This window comes from Priapulus caudatus, unplaced genomic scaffold (genome assembly GCF_000485595.1).
Source record: "Priapulus caudatus unplaced genomic scaffold, Priapulus_caudatus-5.0.1 Scaffold359, whole genome shotgun sequence".
NCBI classification, from domain to species: domain Eukaryota; kingdom Metazoa; phylum Priapulida; class Priapulimorpha; order Priapulimorphida; family Priapulidae; genus Priapulus; species Priapulus caudatus.
In genome coordinates this window covers 172,016-195,899 of record NW_014577420.1, presented here as the reverse complement: position 1 = coordinate 195,899, position 23,884 = coordinate 172,016, and the positions used below count along the sequence as shown (strand labels likewise).

Sequence of the window (23,884 nt, the reverse complement as noted above, 5' to 3'; positions counted from 1 at the left end):
TTGACGTGCTGGTGTGTGTGGTGTGTGCGCGCCCCCGCGAGTGTGTATTAGCTACTGCTTTTGCTGTGCTTGTGTGTACATTTGAGGAAACAGCCCTGGAAAAAAGTCGCCCTGGAAAGTGGAAAAAGAGCCCTGGAAAATGAAAAAGTAGCTCCCGAAATTTTGGGGGGGTTTGCAAAAAGAGCCCCGGAAAGAAAAAAATTAATTTTTTCACTGCTGCATACGCCATTTGTAAATGTTTTGTTTTGTTTTATGATCGGTAGATAATTAATGATTTTGACGTGTTTTTCAAGAAAAACTCACATTTTATTCATTATTATAAAATATAATATCACTATAATTGTAATTCGTAGTGTAAATGTGTTATTTTCAACTTAATATTAAAGTTACGAGAAGGTCTGGGCTCTCGTAATGTTAAGAGGATATTTTCGAGGATTTTTCATTCTCGTAACATTACGATGTTTCTGTCAACGGTTTACGAGTGGAAGTTAATGTTAAGACTAATGTTAAGACTAATTTTGTTTCTGACAACGGGCCCCAGGATGACATAATACACACATGCGAGCACGTACACAGTGCATGCGAACGCAATCAGCCTAGATTAACACACTGACCCAACATTCGGCAGACAAATTCCTCCAACATAAGAAAGCTGTGAGTCTAGAACTGACAGCAGCCTACGTGCATCACAGGTAGTAAAAGCTATTTTTCCAGGGGAGCTGGGGGTGACACGTACCGTGGGCCTTGCGCAGGGCAGCCGTGTTGTCCTGTCCTCCTCCGCCGATGTCCGTCGCAAGTAGATTCACCTTCTCCTTGGAGCTGGTCGGAGGTGGCGCGAGTGAATGCATGTGCAGACCGCCTGCAGAGAGAGAGAGAGAGAGAAGGAGATGCAAGTTAGAGGTGTGATATCGTTATGGCGACAGGGACATTCTAGAGACGATGTTTGGCAACGAAGTAGCATAACATCGTCGTTGTTTTGGATTGTGCGCACGCGTAAAACACCCACAGACTGGTCTAGCTTGACCAGCCTAGTGACAATATCAGCGGGAGGGAGCCTGATTATCTCGCGCAGACAGAGAGGTAAATTAAACGACCGCATAATATAATACTCTAGTCAGGTATCTGCGCGCCGTACCTGTATATGCCTCTCCGTTAGCCATCAGTAGATGCCAGGGGTGGTTGAGATCAAAGACGAGGTTGTTGCCAGAGACAGACTTGGCTCTGAGGAACCTGCAGCGGATAATTCCGCCATTGTACGACGAACTCTGCAGTATGACGCCATCTTTTGGCTGTAAAATGAAGCATTCGGTATTTTTAGTATAATTATAGAATCGTTGCTATATACAGTGTTGACATAACACAATAAAAATTATTGTGTCTCTTTTTCACTTGCTAGTCCGGATTCCTACTTTCACCTGCATTATTTTCCTATCTGTCATTTGCTATCCAAACTTGTTCCTGATCAATTCACGCACGATAGCTATTATTCACTCAACATAACTATTTCACAGTTTAGATTATATTACTGTATACGCCATATTTTTCGCATACAGATATTTTCGCGAATTCAGACTTGACTGATAATTTCGTGAGTTGTTAATTTCGCGGTCGGTGAATTACGCATTTATTCGGTATTATTCGGTATGAATTATTCGAGTGTTGTTATTATCACGTTGGGGAAAAAATTCGCGAAAATTAAACCACCGCAAAATATACAGCTTATACAGTACTTCCTTTTTACAATGAAAAATTATATATAATGATAATTAAATTTCTATGTATGCCCTATTTCTTTAAGTAGTTTCAGGTAAGTAGCACTTGAAACAATTATTAATTATTGACCATGTTCATGACCTTGACCATGTTTTGAATGCCCAATTTTGAGATTGCAATTATGAATATATGCAAAGTATGTCAACATTTTCTTTCATACCGAGCCAGTCATAAGTCTAGCTGAGAACTTGCTTTGATTGCCCCCTTTTTATCAATCAAGTGCCGCAGAGCGACAGCGCTCAACTGACGTGTACTGTAGCCGGGTATTCTTCTGATAAACTCACTGGCAACCGAATCAAAAGGTTATCAGACACTTCGCACGTCAGCGGAAAGTAGATTTCATCGTCCTTTCAATAAAGTGATAAAAATGGTAGGTCAGTGCTGAAACAAAAAAGTTTTGCACTCGGTCCGTTAGACCATGTCCTCAGAAAATGTCTGATATCTGACCTTTCCCCCACTGCCCTTTGACCTGTGACCTCCAATTTTGCGCTTGTGATGGGTTTCCTCCCCATCACACTATACATCGAATATTAAGATCGTAGGTCGAGCTACATCGAGCGTAGGTCCATTGCTACATCTTGACCTTTGACCCTTAACCCCCAAATTTGACATTGCGAGTCCTTTTCACGATCCACCCCGACGTCCCGAATATCAAGACCATACGTCGAGCGGTTAAGATTTGTGCCCAACTGTTGACGGACGGACGAACGCACGGACGCACGAACGCATGAACGGACAACCATGCGATTCTACAAGCTGCATCTGACTTCGTCAGCTGAGCTAAAAATTAAGATTTAAAACATTTAATAACATTAAACATAAAAGATTTAAAACATCGAAATCTTAGTGATTTCAAAAGAACATGATACCATTCCACCACACCATTCCACTATTCCATACATGAATCACAGAAAAAATGAGTACATTGTATTCCCACTACGAGACTCCGTCCCCTGCAAACGCAGCAGGCAATCACGACGGCACTAAATTTATTCTAATTTATTCAATAAACACCTGTAATATTTACATAATTAATAAAATAACAGTTAATCAGTAATTATCAGGGAATAGCTCACCCTGGCAAGTCGGCTGTTGCTCTTGCCAGTAGCCGCGTTGTAGGACATGTAAATGTCAACCGTTCCTGTGTCAATGTTGTGCACACATTCTATCACAGAGTCATTTCCCTGAAACGTAAACACACGCACACCTCAACACGTTTTAACGAACTCAATTAACCCAAGTTACAGCTACGAAACATAGCGTGTTAACCATATATCGCAGAAATGATCAATAATGAAAGCATACAAATATTTCACATTAGCAACCAGTTGTCATAACACGGACGCTATAGTTGCATTGCTACTGAGTCTATCACCGACACAGCTGCGTCAACGAGCGAGCAGACACACAGCATCGGCGCTCACACAAGTGACTGATGTACAGTCTACGCGATGGTATCGATGGTTATTGGGCAGGCTGGAAGTCCAGGAAGTTAAGAGTCAGTCCCTGTTTTGGAAGCTAGAGTCAGCCCCTATTTTGGAAGCTAGATTCAGTCCCTATTTTGGAAGCTAGAGTCAGTCCCTATTTTGGAAGCTAGATTCAGTCCCTATTTTGGAAGCTAGAGTCAGCCCCTATTTTGGAAGCTACGATTCAGTCCCTATTTTGATGAAGCTAGATTTCAGTCCTATTTTGGAAGCTAGAGTCAGTCCCTATTTTGGAACCTCCGATTCAGTCCCCTAACTTGTGAACTAGAGCTTCGGTCTACTATTTTGGAAGCTAGAGACCATCCGCAATTTTGGAAGCTAGAGTCAGCCCGCGCGCGATGTTTGGAAGTCTAGATTCAGTCCCTATTTTGGAAGCTAGAGTCAGCCCCTATTTTGGAAGCTAGTGTCAGCCCCTATTTTTGGAAGCTAGATTCAGTCCCTATTTTGGAAGCTAGATTCAGTCCCTATTTTGGAAGCTAGAGTCAGTCCCTATTTTGGAACCTAGAGTCAGTCCCTATTTAAAATTTTGGAAGCTAGAATCAGTCTCTATTTTGGAAGCTAGATTCAGTCCCTATTTTGGAAGCTAGAGTCCAGCCCCGCAAATTTTGGAAGCTAGATTCAGTGCCTATTCTGGAAGCTAAGAGTCAGCCCTTTGAGCCTGATTCAGCTCGATTTGAAAGCTTAGATTCAGTTCGCCTATTTTTGGAAGCTAAGATCAGTCCCTATTCTTGGAACTACGATTCAGTCCCTATATTTCGGAAGCCATAGATAGTCGCCTCTATTGTTGGAAGCTAGATTCATTTTAGGAACAGATCAGTCCCAATTTTGGAAGCTAGAGTCAGCGCCCGATTTTGCGAAGCTAGATTTCAGTCCTATTTTTGAAGCCTAAGAGTCAGCCACCTATTTTGGAAGCTAGGTAGCCTACCTATTTGGAAGCTAGATTCATCCCTATTTTGGAAGCTAGATTCAGTCCCTATTTTGGAAGCTAGATTCAGTCCCTATTTTGGAACCTAGAGTCTCAGTCCCTATTTAAAATTTGGAAGCTAGAATTGGCGTCTCTAATTTGAAGCGTGATTCAGTCGCCTATTTTGGAAGCTAGAGTCAGCCCCAAAATTTTGGAAGCTAGAGTTCAGTCGCTATTGCTTGGAAGGCTAGAGTCAGCCCTCTATTTTGGAAGGCTAGTGTCACAGCCCCTATTTTGGAAGCTGAGATTCAGTCGGCCTATTTGGGAGAGCTAGTTATCCCTGATTTTGGAAGCCTAGATTAGTCTATATTTCGGAGCTGAGATGTATCAGCCCTATTTTGCGAAGCTAGACAATTTAAAACAAGAAATAATGAGGGGTAGTCACTCTGAAGTCACTCCCCAAGTCCACACACAGTCAACTTGTGCGCAGGCTTAGAGCTAACACCAGATTATGCCTATGTGAACAAGACACGGTAAGACACCCTGATAATATAAAGGACGACTTTCGGCTTTCCATCGAATGGCAACCTCGGCAATGAAACCGCCCCCACAAAGAACGGACACCCACTATAAAAGAACGCGTGCACTTCCCCTGAACGAACACATTATACACAGGTTTGACCCCCCGCATTTCTGGCAAACTCCGGCGAAGATTTCATCCCTACAAATGGCACAAAGTCCATGAGCAACGCGATTCGCGGCCGCGCAGGGTGGCGCCGGCACTCGACCATACTCGTGTCGGTCCGAGAACCGAACGGCGACGTAGGCTGGAAGGTTAGCGGCGAGTCGACGATGCCGCTCATGCTCGAACGAGACGTTCGTGTGTTGTTCTTGAACGTTCAGCAGCTACGTGCAGCGACCGACTCGGAGTTGCACTCCTCTCCGGCGCGAGAAAACAACCCGCGGCGACGTTTTGCGCACTCTCTGCAAAGTCCTATCTCCTGCAAGCGAGGCAGCGAGATACGCGCGTGTAAAGATGCGGGCGATAAAATTAATAAATAAAGCATGCTGCTGGCTGCTGGCTAGTTGCTGCTACTCGCTGCTAGCTGCTGCTGCTATTAGCTGCTACTGCTACTGCCTATTGCTGCTGGCTGCGTACTAACTGGCGGCTGAATGAACGCACCTGAACTACTAAGTACTACCACTCTACGTACTACTAAGAGGGCTGCAACTATGATACAGACTACTACCGGTACCATGACCACTTACCCACTACGCAGTGACCGCTCTACCCGACTGACGCGCATACTACTACTACTCTGATTACTAATTAATAATAAATAATATGAATCATGATACATAATAGATAATAACATAGTGCCGCAGTGCGAACAGGAGCTCATCTGGTGTGCTGGTTTGTGCTGCTAATCAAATTAATTTGTGGCAATAGCGCAAGAACGTCTTATAACATAAGTCCTTCTATTCTTGTTGACTATTCGTAGCCGAATTGAATCAAATATATCAGCTACACTGTTCGGGCACCCAGCGCTAATCTCTAAATGGCATATGCAGACACATGTGCAGTTGCAGGTTGGTAGACAACAAGTTATGAATTAGAAGCGTGCCAGCCATGGCGGCCCCATGTTTTTTGCGCCTACGGGCCACGCGAGCATTCACTGCATTGCAGCCTTCAGTGTGCTATAGACAGACTGCTTTAGAAATAAATATGATTAATAAGGAGGCGTAACCCTTGTTCAACCAAAACATTTGCTTTGCAATTAAACTGTGGCCAAACTGTAGGCCTCACATTCACACACGAAAAGTGGAAAATGAACGAAATGGGAACTAAACCGTCTTAACCCCCTCGTTGAAGGTCAAAAGTTATACGAACACACTTACTCTTCGGATATCAGCAGTAAAGTAACATTTCTATAGTCCTTTCAATAAGCCATAAAGAGATGCTAAGATCCAGGCTGAAACAAAAAAGTTATTCAAGATCGCTTACCGTCAGAGACAACATGTCCTCGAGAAAACTGTCCTAAAATTGCTGCCGTGGCTCCGCATGTGAGCGCTTTTGACCTGTGACCGCCAATTTCGGCAACAGTTGGGATTGGCTTTTTTTCCTACCATGTGACATAACACCCAAACTATGACGAGCCTAGGGTCGATGAGCGTTTTAGATTTGTGCCCGCAATTTGCATCGTTCCTCCCTGATAGCCTGAGTTTAGAGAAGGGAATGTTCCCTTCTTGTTACACCTCTTGGACTTTGACCCTTTGACCGCCAAGCTTCGACATCCCAAACGTGGGTTTCGAATTACCCCCACCCCCCCAGCGTCCCAACCTATTCTAATCCGTACGTCGAGCCGTTTATAGATGTGTCGTGCCCAAACTGGTTGACGGATGCACGGACGGCGACGGACCAATCAATGGCGATTCTATAACTACAGCTGCATCCGAACTTTCGTCAGATGAGCTAATAATTGACGAGACAAAAAACGCGACAACACGTGAAGGTGTGGCATACAACAAGCACTTCTAAAACAAGTGCCGCGGACGCGACAGCGCTCAATCACTAAAGTCTACTGGCGGTGACTGCTGTGTGGAGTGGTGGGAATTCTAGTAAACCCTGTTAGTCCCCAAATGTGTTGACATACGCGCCAAAAACAGTGGAAGGCACAGGGGATGGTATCAGGAACCTCTCACAGGAATGTGTCGTTGGGAATCGTTATGAAAGTGCCACGAGAATTGGCGCATACGTTTTTAAGTGTCTTAAAGATTAAAGATAGAACATCCCATGATCCCAGTCTGTACGTATACCCAACAACATATTTTGCATAGACAGATAGGTAAGCACTCATCCATTTACCTACGCAAGCCTACAGGCCGAAATACGAGAGCTCCACCTGTAACTAATTAACGCAGCAAAAAACTACACAGTACTATCACCACCAACATGCACGGCAGTGCATAAGTTACATGTAACAGCACTGACAGTACAGAATGACATAGAAATTATACAATTTAAGAGAGGCATAAACCTTCTCAACCAAATTACATTTGAAATTTCAGCTGTGAGCATTGGTAGCCTCATACATCACAGGCATGTATAGATTCTAACTGCAAACCTGGGCCGGCAGTCATAATTCTTTCTAAGCAGTAAAACAAATCCAATGTTTAAACCCCCTCATGAGGGTCAAAAGGTTAATCAGACATTACTCTTCGCATGTACAGCAGAAAAAGTACATTTCAATGTCCTTTCAAATAAAGGCCATAAAAATGCTAAGTCAGCCGCTGAAACAAAAAACGTTTTCAATCGCTCCAAAGTCAGACCAAATGTCCTCCAGAAATGTCTAAAAAATCTGCCCTGTGCCCCATTGATCCTTGACGCTCCTAATTTCGCACAGGTGATCGGTTTTTTCCTACCATGATGCTATACACCGACTATCACGACCTAGGTCGAGCCGTTTAGATATTGTGCCGCAATTCGGCACTTTCCTCCCTAATAACCATTAAGTAAAGGAGGGAATGTTCCCCCCTTCTTTACACTTCTTGACCTTTGACCTTTGACCCCCAGCTTCGACATCCCAACTCGTTTTGACGATCCCCCCCGATGTGCCGAATATTGTGACCGTACGTCGAGCGGTTAAGATTTGTGCCCAACTGTTGACGCACGGACGGACGGACGGACGGACGCACGGCCGGACGCACGCTCATGCGATTCTACAAGCTGCATCTGACTATGTCAGATGAGCTAAAAACTAACGCCGAACGCTCCCACACTCGCCGCTGCGAGTATGCTGTGTCACCATGAGAATATAATATAAAGCTTTATATATATATTCTCATGGTGACACAGCATACTCGCAGCGGCGAGTGCGGGAGCGTTCGGCGTTAGTTTTTACATAGATTTTTATGAAGGAAAGTTGATATACAGTGACGCAACAGTGAAACTGTAACAGAGAGGTACGGTAGTAAGGCCTATTTGTGAATGTGCGTTCATATTATTTTCAGTTTTTACTGACTGTCTAAAGTGCCTATGGTGGCATACATATGGGGAGTGCGGGTGGGTGTGGGTTGGCAGGCATCTGACGAGACAAATTTAAAATGCACGCAGCTGTGATGAACAGAGGACGTGGGTCCGAGATGTGGTGGGGAGAAAAAAGCCACCGAGATGAATCTCAACAGAGAGAGGTTATATACGTAAATTCTACCAATGAGTCAGCACTGGAGCAGCAATAAATATTCGGTAAACTAACGCGCAAAACTAACAAAGACACGGAAATAGCGATAGGTAAAATATGAGATTACTGATTGAGAAATCAGAACGTGCAGGGGCGTTGCCTACTTTAGATTTTCTGTCAAGCATGACATCTTGTAGAATTCGTCTTTCAGACGGTATAACATTACACTAAACCAGTATAAATAACGATCAGATGTTCTTACCTGGCCATAGATTCCATGGGAACTTAGCACCAGGATCACAAAAATGCTATGAAGAGCATTCATGACTGCGTTGTCGTATCCAAATCTGCAAAGAGAATGCAAATTGATTTTTGTATCAACATTAACAAGCACATAACAAATTAACCAAGGACCACAATGTATGCATTTTTGCGTAAGCAATGATTTCTAGCCACATCAAACGAAATGCTCCAAAGCTTTGTCAACAAGATGCATGCAATTATCGCCAATTGCATTCATGCATCCAGCCGCTATGACAGGCACGGGCTCTATCACCATCGCCCATACATCACGTCTATAAGTATAAGGCGTGTTCCCATTAGACAAGATTAGTCATTAATAACACAGATAGGTGCAGTTCCACAGGTGTGCTTCCCCCATTAGACAGATGTGTCTGGTAATAGACACACACACACCTCTTCCCTGCACAGGTAAACGCCTTAGCAACCGCACCCGTACTCACTGAGCCGAAAAATGAAAGGTGTAGTGATCATGCACATTCACTGCATCCATTCAATGTTCAGCAAAAGCATGCGTATAAGCTTTATTGATCTTCTAAATATGACAGATAAGGTCACTAGACACAGGGCCATATATTAACAAGCATAATCTAGACTTCAAACACATTCCCACGTTGCACAAGTTATATATGCCCTCTTGCCAAGACAGTACTCATTCTTGCCAAGCTAGAATTAGTAAAAAAACTCAATGGACCTAAAAAACCTCAACTGATGATAAACTCACTTATATCAGGAGTAGATAATAGGGATTAGGTTCCCTATTATCTACTCCTGGTTATACATAAGCACATCAGTACATCAGTATAGAAAAATGTCTATTATTTCACGTGTGTAGCGTGGTTGGGTCTCGTGGTAAGAGGAGAAGAAGACGAGAGAGAACGTCACTCACAGGCAGCTGTGTATAGCTGTGTGCTCTCACGACGCAGATGTTAAACTGAATCGATGCAGCAGCGATGATACCTGATGCAATACCTAGCCATGGTGTCCACGGAAGGGGGGGGGGGGTATGATATTCGACGTATTTTCAGCAAGGATGCATGAATGCGCTGCTGATTGATCAACTGCTGAACAGCCCCATGAGTTTACATGTAAGGGTGCTGGGGCTTCTCTGCCCCCGAAGCTCTAAAGAAAGAGGGAGGAAGGTAGAGAGGGAGGGGGAAGATGTGGAGGGAGTGACATAGAGGCAGAGGGAGAAGGAGAGAGAGAGGGAGAGAAAGAGATTGTGGTGGTGGTGGTGGCAGCAGTGGAGGTGGAAGGGAGGCATAGAACGACAAAAACATCCCATCACGACAAAATTCTCACAGTTTACGAACCGCTGGAATTCTCACACGCGTACGTGCGAATTTTCTAAAAAATATCATTGTGATCGCAGCGGTGCATCAAGCCACCCCCACCCCCCTTCGCCCCGATTCGGCCGCAAAATTAATGTGCGAAATCAATTCCGAAATCAATGCACGAAATCAATGTGTGAAATTAGTGCGCTTATTCTGCAACAATGTGCGAAATTCATGTGCACAATGAATGCATGATGATCCATGCTTGAGGCATGATAAATGGGGAGGGGGGGATATTGGGTGCATCTGGTAGTTGGTAATCACGCGAGAGGTTCGCACACAGCCCGTGCAAACACACACACGCACGCACGCAACCGCACGGGCACGCACGCACGCACACAACACACACTCCCAACTAACTCTTTGCTCTCCTCCCCTCACAACGGCACGTCCCTTCACACGGCACGCACGCACGGCACGCACGCGCGCACGCACGCACCAACGCACAGCAGCGCGCACGCACACACGCAACACACACACACACACACACTCCCACTAACTCTTCCTCTCCTCCCCTCACACACACAAACACTCCAGCTCTCCTCCACACACTCCCAATCGATGGGGGGGGGAGGAGGTATTACGAAGATGTTAGGTGCACACAGGTGAAGAGCCAAGCATGGAAACAGCAGGTGAAGAGCCCACAGATGCACACAGAGACTCAACTGAGTACTGAGAGAGAATGAACGACTGATCGATGAACATCCCAGCTGTATTCCATATATACACCATTATTAGTGCATGCGTGCGTGCGTGCCTGTATATATATATATATAGACATCATATATATATATGCATACACACGTACATATTGATATTTTAGATATTTCATATATTCAAGGCAAATGACGACACAATTGTTGGCGCGCTGAATCTTGGAATCCTATCTTCGCTACGTGTTTGTCACAGCAGCGGTGGTGGCCCCATCCGTCTGCAGCCGATGGCCAAGAGAAACGGCCATTCGGGGTTGGAGACGACTGTCAGCATTTCCTATTCATGTGCATCCTGCTTTCACTACTCACCGCACGCCCCACATACCAGACCGCGCTCACGTAGATACAATAATGTAAGCCGACAAGAGTAGGGTTACAACGCGAGCCTATTCTTTTCTTTGGAGGAGCCCCTGATTGATTCACTCCGGGCGGTTTTATGGTGCGTTTTTCGAGACTAGAACTTTCAAACTGGGTTTATTCTAAACACGAATCTTTCTCCACTATCCTGGGACTTACTATGTATCATAATACTCTGTATTAAACTAATATAACCTGTTACAAAATTTCGAAGCGACGAGCGGCTCATAGGCTCCTCCAAAGAAAAGAATAGGCTCTATGTGAACAACTGATGTTACAAATGAATACAACTATGTTAGTATATAGATATCTATGGGCGAACAGATGGCAGCACTAGGGAGCCATGCTGGATGAGACTCGGAGAGAAAGAAAGCTTTCTGCTGGCTCAAAATTTGTATCATTAAACATCCTCAAGGATATCTCAGGGGTCGAAATAAGCGATGGTCCGATGGTCCGGGGCCATCAAATAATCAGGAGGACCATCAGATTTTTAAAGTCAGTGGTCCGACGGACCATTGAATATTTTGGTCCCATTTTACGGTAAATTTCTTGCACGCCGCATTACTTTTACTTTTAGAGAACAATTTAAAATTTAGGAGGACCATCTAAAATTTAGGAGGACCATCTAAAATTTAGGAGGACCATCTAAATTTCAAACTAGATGGTCCTGTGGACCATCTCTTTTTTCTCCTTATTTCTACCCTTGTTATCTTATGACCCCGAGCAGTTGAGTTGGATGCCCACGAACTAGGCATCTACTATGATCTAGCCTAAGTCTCTTAATTTGCTCCCTAGGGGTTTTTGTTTGTTTCCAAATAAAGCATTTCACCCCGCACTACATAAAGCAGATAGCAAATAAAGATAGAGTGTGGCAAGTTAACTCGCAGTGCTACCAGTGGACTAACCCCCTACTGTAGCATTTACTGTGAAAGCAGCTCCGGGGCCTCAGGGTTACAGAAACGGAGATAGGTACCGCCCTATGCGCCTATGTTCCACATAGGCGTGGGAAGGATTTAACTTTTGGTCGTTGGAGTTTATTTCTGAACCTCACACTTAAATTTTCATTATTTGGAGTGTGTGTCATGGTAATCTCAAATCCATTTGGCATTCCCCGTTTAGTTTACAAGAGAGAAAGAAGGAGAGATGGCAGAAGATAAAGTGAGGGAGAGAGGAGATCCGACAGAGAAAGTGAGAGAGGGAGAGAAAGAGGTGGGAGAGACAGATAGAGAGAAAGAGAGCGAGAGAGCGAGAGAGCGAGAGAGCGAGAGAGCGAGAGAGCGAGAGAGAGAGAGAGAGAGAGAGAGAGAGAGAGAGAGAGAGAGAGAGAGAGAGAAGTAGACACGGCTACACACTAGGAAGGCTCATCCGCGCGTGGGGTGCGGGCATCTGTTATCAAACAGCAGCTGCGTGACTCTCCCTAAGCAAGCCAGTCATGCTCACGCGATGCCAGGCTAAATATAGCCGCCTACCGGAACCCAACGCAGCATCCCGGCTGCATCTAACATCCCTTCCATCTTCGGCATGGCGTGTGGCTGGGCAAGTTGGTTACGCTCCCATAGTCGGCAGACGTACAGCGTGGAAACCCGATCCGACTCACCACGTACCTGCAGATCCCTAGCAGTTTCCCTAGCCCCTACTCCTTCGCTCTCGTAACACTAACTAACAGGGCTAGCACATAACCTGTACTGTGTGTACTGTAGGGCTACACGGGTACAGCTAGGGTTTCCTATGATACACAGCTTGCCACCTTACAGATGCGTGGGAATTCATTTGAATCTTGGCAGGGTCTTATATAATGTCGGTGAGGATCTGGAGGTTGAAAATATGAAACACCACGCAAGTGCACACGCCTTAAAAAGTACACGGACGCACGCCCACGCGCGCACCCGCATGTACGCACACACACTACTAAGAATAGTTCCGTGTCCTACCACACCTACTGAACATTTGCGCACCACCCACTGACTATATATGAGCCACGCGTCTAGCATAGAGAACACCGGTTTTGCGTGTCAGCCCAACCCGCTATGGCTCCCTCTCCCCTGAAGGTACACATGCCTCACGCCGACTACCACAGCCACACCTTACAACGTGCACCACTTCATGTACGCAGCGCACAAGAGACCAACTACATGTGAAGGTTTCTTGATAACAATCAGTAAAGTGAAATTCATTAGTCTAACATTATATAATATCAATAGTACATAATAGAGACACATAGATCTCTATTATGTACTCTTGATAATATTTTACCATTTGCAATTGTAATTAAATATATATTTACTAGTTACATTATATATTACTATATAAGCCTAATTATTAGTAGAATGTGGACGATTTATTGATATAACAATGTATTGCCATACAAACCTAGACGATACACGTATTGATACTCTACTGACCAAAATCCATATCATTTGGTAGCATAGTTTCATCAGAAAACATAAGAAGCGTGATACAATTCGCAGTTCAATAGCAGTTGTTTACTAAGCGCTCCATGTTATTGATTTGTAAGCGTTCACATGATTGTTCTGCCGGTTAAATACATAGATGGTAGGTATTTTTTCTTGAAAATATCACGATACCTAGCATATTGTGATTTACCCGTATCGTCCCATCCCTATTTATTAATAGCATGAACTTTTTTAAAAACTTTTTAAAATTTACGTTGAATCGTCAGCATAAAGTCTCCTTCCTGCTCGTCTATATCTCCTCTTATCTACTCCCGATAGCAAGAAACATTATCGTCTTGTACCAAATAGAATTAACGCGCTTTTTTTTCACAGGCTCAGGATATGTTACAAGGTCACTGAGATCATCAGTATACATCGGTCAGTCATACATCGTTACAGTAGTCGTACATCGGTCATATGTTGTAGTTTTGTAAGCAGGGGTGGATAAGGAATACCTGACCAATCGTTTCTCAACTCTGCATTCTGTCTTGGGGCCGCGAAATACCGCACAAATTACATTAAAATGTAGAAGGTGGGCTTTGATAACCATAATTAATTTGGAAGGACTGAAAATCTCAACGACTGAGGCAACTGCAGCCGCATGCAAGGAATTACCTGCAGAGTATCTCTGCACAATGATATTAATTAATGAGAGTAAAATGACTAGCCCAAGGTCACACAAGAGAGTAAGGTCAAACTCGTATATAAGGGTAACTTCAAGAAAAATAAAAAAACAATGCCAAAAGAGTCCTTTACAAATTACAGACAGGTGTTCGTTTTACAGAGGTGATTTCACTGTATAATCGCCACTTCGGGGAAGCGCCATGCGTGTCCTTTATAGACAGGTGTCTGCTCTACGCACTAGCAGACTTGCCTGCACTTGAACCCTAACCAGCCGTGGTCGAGTGATGATTGCAACCGCTTGGCTATCCCGATCCATATCCTCTTCAACAGTTACAGCCGACGTTCGCATAAGAAACTCACAACAAACTGTTTTGTGCGTGGGTGGGCAACAGCAGTGACCACGGCGGGCAGGACTCGAACCCCACACCCTGCATCTCGATGACTAAGCATGACTTTCATTTTTAAGGAGCGTGATCGCGATCATGCCCGCGCTCCACCGCACACCCGAAATTGTGCCCTCGTGCGTGCATCATCGCGCCTCATAAAAGTACCCATATATATATTATCCATATCCATCGGCATATTATGTTTCCATGAAACGTGTTCCTGTTTCTGTGTACGTCACGCATGAACTCGGCTATCTCCGAAGTTGAATGAATACAGCCTGCTGATGGTGCTGGTGGTTGCGAATGGTCATATTCCATACTACCAATACTACGCATATCAACTTCGGCATCAGACTTTTCGTATCAAGGAATAATGCAAAAACCCTAACACTAACTATAAACCGACTCAGCTATCTTATAATATACTATCTATGGTATCCCAAACACTATCTATGGTGTATAGGCTATAGCCACTGACGTCACGCGGATACTCTGTTAAAGCGTGTATTGCGAGAATCTTCCAGTGTTTTCCCCATTTTCATGATACCTACCGTTATTGCTTGAGTAACAGCAATTGTCTAGAGTAACGATAAAATGTCTTAGAACCTTCGTATTCACCAAATCCAATGAAATCATGCATTTTTGCATTTTTACATGATTACAATTTTGCATTCTGTTTCTGTTTACCGTTGCCATCTCTCGGATTTTCTCGCAGTAGCGCGAGACATCTATCACGGTGCAGTAATGCATACCATCGCACCGTAGAAATCAGGTCAGCGTGTAAACACAGACGTTTATACTAGCGTAACAGCAGTGCAGTACTAATGCCACGTAAAGTCTGTTATTAGAGTAGCTTGTGGATTGCCAGTCATATAGTAACACGGGAATGACAATGACAGAAAGTGCTCTGAATTATTGACATAAAAACTCAATAATATTTACCAAACAGAATTGCACGCCCTTTTGTTTTAATTATGTGCACTTGTTCAAAGACGCCATTTGTGATTTTGAGAGTTGGGATACGCAAAAATTTATTGCTGGTATGATGTGGTCAAATCAATTTTTCTATGCTCTAACTGCATAAAATCTTAGTGTTTTGAATGTTGGTGTAATCAGTGATATTTTCGCTGTCAGGTGAGACTATATTCAGCTATATTTAGTTTTAGTTTTCTGAGCAAAATTCTTGCAATACACGCTTTAAGGTAACTTGGTACTCGGTTAGGGTTGTTAAGGTTAGGTTGGTTTACAGTTAGGCCACGTTTTTTTGTTTTGTTGGTTTACAGAATTTTTGTTGTTGTTGTTGACTCAATAAGGTAAAAAAAAATTGTCGTTTTGTCAGATCAAACAAGTCAAAATACAGTGATACTGTTATACATGATATTAAAGTATTTTAAGAAAACTAAATGAAAACAAAACTCAACTTGTAATCATTTTTACTTTTATTATAAACTGTTTGTGCAAGTTTACATTTTTTTATTCATATTTCTTAGAGAAAAGGTCGTCGGGAATAAAAAAAATACAGATTTTCTATTTTTATTTTTTTTCGTTTTTCTTGAAAATTCGGGTCGGCGGATCTGTAAACCAACAAAATAAAAAATTCTCGCCATTGTACATTGTATTTTCTTTTCAAATTCAGAGTTCATGTCATGTCAGAATAAATAAAACAAGTTTATTTTTACATCCGATCAACTCTTTTATTAATCTGTGTGCTAGTGTTGGGTTGTTGGATGAAAAAAATGTAATCAGCCATTGAATGAATGAAGGTGAAGATGAATGATAATCATGGATTGACATGACATCCCAATTTTCGTTTTGGATTTCACTATAGACTGAGGATTGGTCATGATTCCATCATCACACCCCAAGAGGCATGATGGAGAGCCCTCAAGGAGCTCTCCATCATCCCTTTTAAAGGTGTGATTTTTAGTGGAGCTCTCCATCATGCCTCTTAAGGGTGTGATTTTTTAGTGGAGCTCTCCATCATGCCTCTTAAGGGTGTGATTATGGAGCGTGAAAAGACCCCCTATGGTGTCCTAGGGGAGTCATTAGTACTCCTCCTTTACTTTTCAAATCTGAAAGCCTGCTTGAGGATACTTCGTTCGGCGGCGAACAGTGCAAATACAAGCTTGTGTACACACACGCACGCACGCACGCACGCACGCACGCACACACACACACACACACACACACACACGCCGGTACATCATTAGAGGGGTAGTACGGGTTCCTATCGTACTGCTGACAGCATGTTATATTACACCAAGAGCGTATTAAGTAGGTAACGCCTTCTTTATTACATAGATAATTTCCTGATAACCGGGAGATAAGACAGCTACCATTTTTAGTTTGTGATTGATCTAAACACTCCCGAAACCGTCAGCTTCTAGCCGTGGACGTTTACTCTTCCTGGCTCATTCTAACCTCGGACAGGAGTTAGGCACTCCCTCTCGGCACTTGCGCTCTCTTTTTCATCGGTAAACCAAACAAGAGCCGCAGAGCATCTGGGCTCATCTGAGGTCTGTTGCTACGGTTATAAACGTAACATTTCAGTCGTGCATAGTGACACCTTTGTTAGGCGCCTGTGATATTATTATCAGCCACCCACCTGACACGCAGCTAGGGCCTGCATACCTCCCAAATCCCATTGGTTGATACAAATCACGTGCCTGAAACTCCTATTTTACGGTGCATTGTGACCCTAACCCTAACCCTATTAAAAATAAATAAATAATTGTTGTAAAAATTATTTGTTGTTATTAAATTGTTGTAAATAAATCATGTAAATATTTGTGTTAATTGGAAAAAAATAGTTAAATGGATAAAGATAGAAAAATACAGAAAACAGAAAAATAATTAAAAAACAGATGGGATTCGATCCAACAACCTTTCAGCCGTGACGCTTCTGCTCTACGCGTTCGGCTATTGAGGCTTATTGGGTTTATAGATTATGGATGTGCCATGAATATGACAACACTGTCACGTCATTGAGGCAGTTGAGGAATCCATGTTTAACCTTTCTCTTGAGGGTCAAAAGGTTATCAGACACTTACTCTTCGCACATCAGTGGAAAGCACATTTCATGGTCCTTTCAATAAAGTGATAAAAATGGAAGGTCAGCGCTGAAACAAACAAGTTTTTCAGTTAGTCCATTAGGCCATGTCCTCAGAAAATGTCTGATATCTGACCTTTCCCCCACTGCCCTTTGACCTGTGACCTCCAATTTCGCATTGGTGATGGGTTTCCTGCCCATCACACTATACACCGAGACCGAATATTAAGAGTATAGGTGAAGCCGTTCAGATTTATGCCTCAATTCCGTATTTCCTCCTATACCTTAAGTTAAGGGGGAAATATTCGCCCTCCGTTTACACATCTTGACCTTTGACCCCCAAATTTGTCACCTTGAGTCCTTTTCACGATCCCCCCCCCCGACGTCCCGAATATCGTGACCGTACGTCGAGCGGTTAAGATTTGTGCCCAACTGTTGACGGACGCACGCACGCTCATGCGATTCTACAAACTGCATATGACTTCGTCAGATGAGCTAATAAATTCTGCCAAAGAATGTCGTTGAGACGGTGAAGACAGCGCATGCAGTAAAGTTACACACACGAGGTGGCGCGATCCTAGCCGATGGCCTGGCTGCATGTCAGTGACACGGGGCAGGAGAAGTGGTGACGACAGTGCAGGACCGTGGTGCAGAACGGGCCTTCATTAGAGCACGCACGTTTTACCTGCAGCCATGAATAACACATGCGTCATCTCATAACTAACGAACGAGATGACCAAAGAAAGGACGAGTCGCTATCAGTCACGCTGGTGACAGTACATCACAGTGGAACTATGGAATATTAACGATAATAAAATACTGGATAATTTACTAGTGAATTACTAGGGATCGAGCATCATGATATTTCAACGCCACGTACAAAAGTCATTATCGATAATAAATACGCTATCTTATTTCATACGAATTTCCTTTCAGATTAAATGTGTGCATGTTCATGTTTCACCGATTATATTGTTCGTGGCAAAGTCCTGTTTCATAACCTTTCCTTCATTTTTTTGAACATATTTTGTAAGGTTTTGATTTATCCTGCCTAGTTTTCACGATTTGTTAAAGTAAACCACAACCCTTGATACATTTGTTCGCTGGTTAGTTCGACTACGTACGAGCATGGGCACGTACCGGATGTGCAAGATCGTGTTCATTTCTACATGGCTCTAGCACGTTACACTGTTATTATCTTAACCACGTTGATAAAATTTATCCGATTGATTGCTAAATAGAATTGTGCAGCTGTAGTACTATCTGCATAATTCGTTATCCCATATTTTTTTATAACAAAGTCTAACTAATATAGTCTATATTATCACACTCCTGATAAGGCCAAAACAAAATATATGTGTGGTTACCGTTACATGCCGAAAAAAATAGGGTAGGTAGGTAGGGAAACATTTTATTTTCTTGAAATATTTTATTTACGAACCATGTCTGAAGGATGTGCGTTGTGCTTTTTGAAGCAGGAACTGTCCAATTCATTTTTTTTTTTTTACTTTAAAGAAAATTGACAATTAAAATGTTTAGGGTCGCTGGGAATAAATAGGGTTGGTCAGGAAACCGTAACCACACCTATATTTTGTTTTGGCCTAACATCAAGAGCTAATAAATATTTAATAGCTCTTGATAACATGTACTTCTTACATAAACTAATAGTATTGATTCTCCTCGAGCTAAAAAAAATTCTACCGGTTCTATAGTGGATAGAGATACGAGAGTGGTCCAATTGGTTTTTTTAATGTCGGAAAACCTTAAAATACGCTATGTACAAGTGTGTACACAATGTACAAACATGCAGTACTTAAAAGGAGGTTATGCTAATAGCAGGAGTAGTAAGATTACTATGAAAATTCAGATAGCTTTATACCATTTACACATAGTGATGATAAAACGCCATGCAAATCTCTACGTTATACATGCAATATTTCCCAGAGACCGAGCCATTAGGATCAAGTCGCATGGAAATATCACAGATTGTAAATCATTTAAAATAAGTTCATTCGGTTGGTAGCTAATAGATCTACCTTGGTTAACTTTTACTCAACCGTGTTGATTCAAAACGTAGCTATAGTTAACTTATCGATTGCTGTCGGCGTTTAAAAACTGTACGGTAATGACCAGACATTATGACAGTATTACCTGTCTTTTGGATGCTGACACAAATGTCACCGTAGCGTATGAAACAACCATATATATGCATATATGGGTGTTTATATATATATATATATATATATAATAATATACATAGGGTATCACAGCAATCTCTAGGACGGACAGACAAGGCATCGCGTATCCGTGACACAGATTACTCTCCGGAACAAGATATTCAGAATTCGCACAAAGCAACTGCCGTGAATGATGTAGGCCAAGAGTATTGTAGACGTGCTGCATGCACTCCGAACACCAATTACCTATTGAATCCCGTTTATCGGGTATAAATTTAATATCGTAATATACCTCTCGATCACCGAACACGTATAATATCTAACCAAAAATATATCGCTACCATAAACGTATCCACGCTATAATTTATAAAGTATAAGCGCCGCACGATAAAATAGCTATCCTGATGTTTTTGGTAATAATGATAAATTTTCCATATAACTAATAAGTGGACATCTACAGTTTAGCAAATCCGGCAGAGTCGCCTACTAGCATGGAAGTTAAACAACGAGAAATAGCATAAATCGCAGTTTCATAAATCAGATAAATGTGGGGACCTGCTAAGGTTTCCTTCACCGTTGCGGTGGTTTTCCGACGGCGTAACACCAGCTCCCGTCTGAAGCTAGTATATCGGTCGCACGGTCAAACCCTGCACATCTCTCTCACGAATGTCGGACAGGAATATTGGAATACCGGAATAGCGCATTAGCGGAAGCTGCGCGGCTATATTAAGAATGAGTGCCGCATACAGTTAGTCGCGTGTTTTATTTTACGTTTTCGCAAGAGCGGCTTCGCAGAATGATCTTAACTCATACGCGCGTTTTATTGGAGCTCATCACACACATGACAGCTGCTTTTATTCACGTTACGTACAGCAGGTTTTCTTGCACTACTCTACTTACACACGCAGGCATGCACGCACATACACAAGCTCACACATATGCACCACATGCACACACCTTCATATGCACCACACAACCACCCACAAAAGTACATCAGCAGAGCTGCCAGAATGTTTAAAAAAATCTGTATTTTTTCTCAAATATCCTACAAAGCGTAATAACTCTTTATTAAGATCTAGAGACTTACAGCTGATGATTTTAATACACTACAGCTTCAAGATTACTATTACCGCTGCATCATTCATATGGGTGCAAGATAACCCACGAATAACCTCTATATCCTAAAAAAATGTATGCCCTTCTTTTTGTTGGCAAATCCAAAGAAAACTGTCCATCCACAGGTCCATCTTACGAGGGAAACCCCGTGAAAAACGGAGGATCCATTGACAAGGCAGTACTGACACGTACTACCTTCTTGTACAGCCCCGCTGCACCCTACACGCCCCAAAACCAGTTAGTAAACGGCCGAAAAACGCTTCAAGGTCATTGACACACATCGCCAAACATTGCGTACAGGTACAGCTGAGATATTGACATTTTTTGTCTGCCAGTGTCTGTTGCTATTGTTGTCACTGCTGCTGGTGCTACATACAATCAAGAGCGTATAAAGAAGGTACGCTTTTTTTATACGCTCTTGATACAATGGGTCAGCAGTGGTAGGAGCCGGCACCCTTGCATATATATGGGCCCGAATACAATATCATATTGATCTAATAGTGACTATCCTGTAAATCAAGGGCTAAAGAAGAACAGCTAAACAATAACGTGCGACATATGTCACTGTGACGATACGCTAGTTCTACCGGTGTAAGCCTTCACTGTATAACAGGAAGCATTGCCTGTGACGGAGTAAAAGTGCTACACGAACGAGTACAACTAAATTTCGCCCCCTACTGAGTTATACACTAATGTTCATGTACTGAAACTAAAAGTTGCAAATTAAAAAAAAAACTATATACAGGGCACGAAATTAGCTCCGACCCACCGGCATCTGCCGGCAAATTATTTGGAGGGCCAGTAACATTGGCAAAACACCGGCCCTCCGAGCCGGTGGTTTCAGCCATGTTAGCAAGTACCTTAGTGTCCTACATTTTTATTTATACTACTATAGCCTACATTAGTTATAGCAAATAGCCTACATTACTGTTTTACCTGAAGTATGTCACGCCATAACTTATCAACATTTTACAAATTTGAAATCAAGAATGCAAGCGTGAAACATTACATTGATTTTACAAACAAATTTGTGAGGGCTGCATGGTCAATTATGGTGAGGGCTGGTAAAAATTACTGTTACCAGCCCTCTGGGCCGATGCAAAAAAATCTGAATTTCGTGCCCTGATATATATATATACTCATTATATATATTCCAAAAGTGTGAACCTGGACTATGGTCCATTTAACCCTTTATCCTGCATAAAAAAGGAAAATGCATATATTGCATTATGTCTTGCCCCGAAATCATTTGTATTTTCAAGTGCTAATCATATTGACCTATGGCCGTTTAATTATGGTTATTGTGCACACTTTTGCATTCAAACACAAACGCATGCTCAAATAACTCTGCCACCTTCACAATTGTATAATAGTTAATACTCACTGATACATCTACATGCACATACTACCGCTGATAGGGTCTATGTCCCCCAGGGTACTGCCGGAACGTACCCTGGGTACGGTCCGGTATACCAGAACGTACCCTTGTACTAAATACTACTATCTAATATGCCGGACCGTACCTCGCAATACTCCACTAACGAGTCTAGGGAGTCGCCTACGCCTACTCCCTAACCCTGACCCTAACCCTAACTCTAACCCTAACCATAACCCTAACACTAACCCTAACAATATCAGCTAGATAGTTACCAGGGTATACCGGAACGTACCCAGGGTACGTTCATGCAGGCCGTACCCTGGGGGACATAGACCCTATCAGCCATACGCCCACCATCTATACCAACGCCCAACTACTCAAGCAGGCATGCCCGAGCGCACACGATCACAGCATGTGGTACACACCCCAGCAACACACCCAAACACGGGCGGCACAGCCGGACATAAGTATGTCTAGAATAGATCGATGAATGTTTCGTTGGCAACGCACGCCGCGGCATACAAACAACGTTAAACAGTGCGCACCCCCACCAAGACACGTTCCCCCCAGCTTGCCTCTGTTCGCTCGGCATGCGACGTCTGTTTTCAACACTTCACTTGTTATCCAATAAACGCCAAACATTCGGCCAAACCCACGTATATCTATACTATACATAGCTAGACTGAGCCTGAGCTACCTGTACCGCCCGGGGCGCGTACGCAGGCTGTATCAACACCGAAACTTGCAAGAACGGGACGCGCCAACGAGCACTGATGAGAAAGCGTGATGTTGCGGTTCTTGCTCGTTTGCTAACTAAACAGTGCAGTAGTTTTACACAAGTTAAACATTTACAGACGAAGAACGAATGCAGTGCACGTCAAATACACGTATTTAAAGAATACGTCGTATATAAAGAACGTACTTGTAGTACAACCACGTTACGTACTTCTTTCCGCAAAATATGCGCGAAATGAGATTTTCGGTAGCTCTTCCATACGATCTCATCTACTACAAATAGTCATAACCTCATAGAAAATAACGCCAGAGATAGCATAGGCGTGTTATATGTGTGTCAATATTTAGCCACTTACATGTTATCTTCTTCTGTCAGCGACGAAACGACAGCAGGACGTCCAAAGGCGGTAATGGCCTGAAATGTTTCCGCTGCATATATGTACGTGATTGTAGTAAGCTAGACTGACCCCCTTACGAACACATATACCTGTTTCTATAGTGAAAAGACAGGCCTAGCCTCTCTATGGCCAATGCTGAATAATGTCCTTGCGCCATCATGCGGCAAGTAAAGTTACAAATTGAGTATTGTTAGTATAGTTGGATCAGTGCTTGAGACGAACACGGGCAAAGAGCTTATAATCATTATAAGCTCTTTGACACGGGTTCAGTAAGGTATCTCCGTGGAGCTGTACTCATATGAGTAGAGAGATGCCCTTTTGAGTTTCTACTTCAATAGCCTTTCCTCCCCACTTCTATGGCTCAAATACTGCACCCTCCGTCGGTCCTCAGTTACCACAATGCGATAATGCAGGGCGTTAGGGGTGTTAGATGACCTTAGATCTAATCTCTGGGGATTTCACATTAGGAGAGATAGAAACGGCTATGAATGGTAAAAACAGAAGAATGAAACATATGAGGAA

The 23,884-nt window shown here is 43.0% G+C and overlaps 1 protein-coding gene across 1 annotated transcript in view; it reads right to left on the bottom strand.

Annotated features, from left to right (window-relative positions):
• LOC106809497 (ferric-chelate reductase 1-like) overlaps window positions 1-23,385 on the bottom strand; it is a 35,751-nt gene extending 12,366 nt beyond the window's left edge. Inside the window, exons 1-6 of the mRNA XM_014812585.1 lie at window positions 23,321-23,385; window positions 8,605-8,689; window positions 4,950-5,162; window positions 2,850-2,957; window positions 1,136-1,289; window positions 737-859 (exon numbers count right to left, since the gene is read on the bottom strand). Coding sequence (XP_014668071.1) covers window positions 737-859; window positions 1,136-1,289; window positions 2,850-2,957; window positions 4,950-5,024 — 460 coding nt within the window. The 5' untranslated portion in view covers window positions 5,025-5,162; window positions 8,605-8,689; window positions 23,321-23,385. The remainder of the gene's footprint in view (window positions 1-736; window positions 860-1,135; window positions 1,290-2,849; window positions 2,958-4,949; window positions 5,163-8,604; window positions 8,690-23,320) is intronic.
• Window positions 23,386-23,884: the final 499 nt, after the last annotated feature.